General features: G+C 39.5%; 1 protein-coding gene across 2 annotated transcripts; it reads left to right on the top strand.

Moving 5' to 3' along the window:
* Positions 1–467: 467 nt before the first annotated feature.
* On the top strand, positions 468–4,135 carry fcer1gl (Fc receptor, IgE, high affinity I, gamma polypeptide like). 2 transcript variants are annotated; one of them, XM_056292950.1, is made up of 5 exons: positions 468–705; positions 1,186–1,277; positions 2,473–2,511; positions 3,298–3,324; positions 3,575–4,135. In XM_056292950.1, the coding sequence occupies exons 1-5, from the start codon at positions 651–653 to the stop codon at positions 3,635–3,637; spliced, it is 276 nt and encodes a 91-aa protein (XP_056148925.1). In that variant the 5' UTR covers positions 468–650; the 3' UTR covers positions 3,638–4,135. The 2 variants fall into 2 exon arrangements, with proteins under 2 accessions (XP_056148925.1, XP_056148924.1); XM_056292949.1 differs by having other exon boundaries at positions 2,470–2,511.

The following is a 4,135-nucleotide window of genomic DNA, read 5'->3' as shown; positions in this document are numbered from 1 at the left end:
AAAGATAAAATATCTAAAAACAAGGTTGCCTTTCTTACACATAAAATGCTTGACAAGATTATTTTTCTTTTGGGGCAAAAAAATTAGATTAAATTTCCTAGAAATAATGCATTTTTACTGTCTTGAACTTCATTATTTGCAGTGTGGGGCAGATTGGGACCCGTGAAGTGGAGGGTGGTGGCAATGAAGACAGAGAACAGGGTTGGGGCAATGACACAGCCTTGTTTAACTCCTGTGTGGACCTTGAAGGACTCTGTCTTGAAGGACTCTGTGTAGCACAACCACGGCCTAAGCTTATTTAAGCCTCCCGTGATATCTACATTTTCTCGCTTTCTTTCAAGTTGAAATGCTATCAAACGAAATTGTGGTAGGTGTCCGAGCAACTTCACCAGAGCAAAGTGGACAAAGAGGAACCTTTTTTCTCAACCTTATCTGTTAGTCTCAATTCCTTTACAGAGAGAGACAGAGAGAGGAACTTCCCTGAAAGGAGCGATGACAGGCGTGTGGTTTTGACGGCTTTCGAACGGACAAAGAACCCAGGACTTCCTGCCATCTACTGCTCACAGCTTTCAGTCGAGAGGTTTTCTGAAACTTTAGCTCGACAGCAGGACGGCCGACGGCTCAGTCTCTACGTGGACCCACCTGCAAAGATGATGCGAGGAGCTCTGGTCACAATTTTCATTTTGCTGAACCTCAGCCTCACTGGTGACGACGTTTTTAATTATGCCATAATTTTCTGACCGTTTCAGAAAAAATTAACAGTGTTACGTCGGGAATTATTAATTCTTTTAGTAGCCACCAAGTAGCGACGTTGTTGATTAAAACTGATAGCTATGAATTGTGTGAACTGCTCTAGTACATTATTTTGCAAACTGCTAAATGGTTTAGTACTATAATGTAGCACAGGTTTGTGGACTCTTGCAGTGAAAATTGGTAAATTAGTAATTACAATCACTGTAATTTAGCTGTATAGTACTGTAGTACTTTATATTGACAGTGGAACTGCTAAGTCTTTGAAATCCTAATTTCATGATGGTATACCATAACAATATGAGCAAAAGAATGTCAAGATGATTGAAACAGATTGTGTCAGTACCTCCCCGCAAAGCTGATGTTATTGATTGTTGACCTATGGACATCGTCGATGATGGTACAATGACAGCTTGTCTCTGCCATGTCCATCAGAGGCCTTGGATGACTTCAAGATATGTTACATCCTTGATGGGATTCTCCTCTTTTACGGTGTTGTTCTCACCATCTTGTACTGCAGACTGAGGGTAAGCCAAACAGCCCCTGTAGGCAACAACCCACACCTACCTCATCATGTTGTCATATTGACTACTACTACTACTACTACTACTACTACTACTACTGCTACTACTACTACTACTTCTGACTGTTCCTGTTAGGGTTTGCCACAGCGTATTACCCATTTCCATCTGTTCCTGTCCTCTGCATCTTCTTCTGTCACGCCAGCCATCTGCATGTCCTTCCTCACCACACCCATAAACCTCCACTTTGGTCTTCCTCTTTTCCTCTTGCCTGGCAGCTCCATCTTCAGCATCCGTCTCCCAATATACCCAGCATCTCTCCTCCACACATGTCCAAACCATCTCAATCTTACCTCTCTTGCTTTGTCTCCAAACCGTCCAACCTGAGCTGTCCCTCTAATATATTCATTCCTAATCCTGTCCTTCTTCATCATTCCAAATTAAAATCTTAGCATCTTCAACTCTGATGTTGTCATATCGACTCTTAGGGGGGGGAATTGGTGAAATAATTCAAATACTCTTTCAGAAGTTGTTTAGACAAACAGACTGTTGCATCTTCACAAATTTAAAGATTTTGTAAGTAACTTCTTTTTTTTTTTAGAAATAACTTCAAAATGAGCTCTACTTTCAAGCTTTAGAGGAGTTGTTGATTCCTTCTATCTGAATTGACTGGATATCTAATTTTGTGAAGTATCCTTAGATTTTTTTTTCTTGAATATTCCTGCAGTTCGACACCAGGTACTGGAAACTAAAACAACCTAACAATGCCACTCTGCACTTGACAATACGTGGATGATTCAAGTATCATTCTGATTCAGGTTGAATCACTTGTGTATGTGCTCTGACTTAAGTTCAGACTTAAGTTTTGTTACCAACCAGCTTAAGGGATTCTCATAGGGAAGAACCTGAAGGACAAAAAACACGATATTCTGAAATAAAAACCAATTTGGATATTTGCGAGAGCGTCGTTGTGCTGTAGAATATCTAAGTTGGCATATAGGAATCAGAAAATGAGAATGAGAAATGAGACAATCTTGTTCACCAGGTCTCCACATAACAGTATTCACACATATAGTATTGCATCAACGTAAATACATATGGAGGAAATTGTAGGTGATATTAACCCAAGGGGATTGTTTTAAATCACAATAACTCCTAAAAAGTGACAAGCAAACATTGTTAAACTTCTTATTTCCAGCAGATTTATTCCACCAACATATGTCATGCTGAAAGCACCAAGGTAAACCAAACTGTGTTTGTGTGTCTCTGTCGTTAGCCGCATACCTGGCTGAGTGGGTTGATGTGTTTGTGTACGTGTATTTAAATCACAAAATAATGTCTACCTGTGTGGTTGTGTGTGGTTGTGTCCATGTGTGTGCATGCCTCTGTGTGTGTATGTGTGTGTGTGTGTGTGTGTGTGTGTGTATTTGCGTGCATGCATGCGTGTGTGTGTGTGTGAGTGATTGTGTGTGGTTGTGTGTGATTGTGTGTGTGTGCATGCATGCCTCTGTGTGTGTGTGTGTGTGTGTGTGTGTGTGTGTGTGTGTGTGTGTGTGTGTGTGTGTGTGTGTGCATGGTTGTAATGTTATAAAGTATGCCTCATGTGCAGTGTGTACAGGTCATGTATAAGTCTTGCACTGTGCACCTGTATTATGATAAATTCAAGATGTGTTGACCAGATCAATTTCTTGTGCCCCCTTTTCATTCATTGAATAAAAGCGATTTGACCAGAACTAAAATGCACACTCCAACTCCTTTAAATCCTTCTATGTGTTAATTACCTCACGTAAGGACAGAAGATGAAATAAATAAAGTGTGATTAAACCTCAAACAGTCTTAGATATACACACCCATATACATATTTATACACAGACATAATACATAATTCATACATTTACTTCACTAATGGAAGGACTGCTCATGAGGATTACTCAACAGTCAATATTGTTTAATGTTGTCCGATTAAATTATGTGTTTGTTTGTTTGTTTGTTTGTTTACGTTCCCTCTTTTTCCACCCCACTGAAGCACATCTATGAGAAAGGCATCTATGCGGTAAGATTTCTCATTTTAATACTAAAAATCAACATTCAAAATGGCCCATGATGGACCAGATTTGTTTGGCACTGTGTGGATGGTGATTTAGCTTCACAAACAAAACAGACAAATCTTGCCAAGTGATTGCATTGATCTCAATTATTCTGTCAGAGACATATATAAACAAAACAGGCTGGTATACCCCCAGGAAGTCAGATGTATTTCAAAGTATTTCCTCTCAAAACATTATCTTCTCTGTTTTTTGTAGGGCCTGAACCCACACCAAATTGACACCTATGAAACCATCAAAATCAAGCATCAAATTGTGTGATTAAAGCAGACGCGTACAATAAGCAGGATGCTACTCAACAAATACCGCAGGCTCGAAATCCAATATACTGGGGATTTTTTTTTGTGTGTGCTGTAACTCTCAGATGTCTGTCATGCAGAGCAATTTTACCATGTTATTAAATTGAAATAAGAAATTTGCTAATATCCTAACATCCATGTTCGCTCAATGTATACTTACTGCATCTCTACTGTTTGCATGGAGTCGCAGGAGAGTTTTACCATTCACTGTGACAAAATAAAAGCATTTCAATCACAGTGTTTTTTGAATGGACTTGGGCCTACAATGCTGGAGACCATTTAATTCCCCACATGCTAAATATCAGTAGGGAGCGGGTGGGGGCAGGTGTTCTATAGATAGGTCTACAGACAACTGAAGCTAATAGTTGGAGATGGCTCATGTTTGGCATCTTGACATACCGCATTTGTCATATTTAATGTAGGATTGTGTAATCTACCTACCAATAAACCGCTTACAAAA

The sequence above is a fragment of the Lampris incognitus genome, chromosome 14, assembly GCF_029633865.1.
Source record: "Lampris incognitus isolate fLamInc1 chromosome 14, fLamInc1.hap2, whole genome shotgun sequence".
Lineage (NCBI taxonomy): Eukaryota > Metazoa > Chordata > Actinopteri > Lampriformes > Lampridae > Lampris > Lampris incognitus.
Note: the sequence above shows the minus strand (reverse complement) of the source record. Positions and strands in the feature narration are given on the sequence as shown.

What these genes read in the sequence shown, in the direction of transcription:
- fcer1gl (XM_056292949.1), top strand. Translation starts at nt 651, where the DNA reads ATGATGCGAGGAGCTCTGGTCACAATTTTCATTTTGCTGAACCTCAGC. An exon ending in TCTTGTACTGCAGACTGAGG is followed by an intron (nt 1,278 to 2,469) that starts GTAAGCCAAACA and finishes TCTTATTTCCAG; the next exon opens with CAGATTTATTCCACCAACAT. An exon ending in ATGAGAAAGGCATCTATGCG is followed by an intron (nt 3,325 to 3,574) that starts GTAAGATTTCTC and finishes TGTTTTTTGTAG; the next exon opens with GGCCTGAACCCACACCAAAT.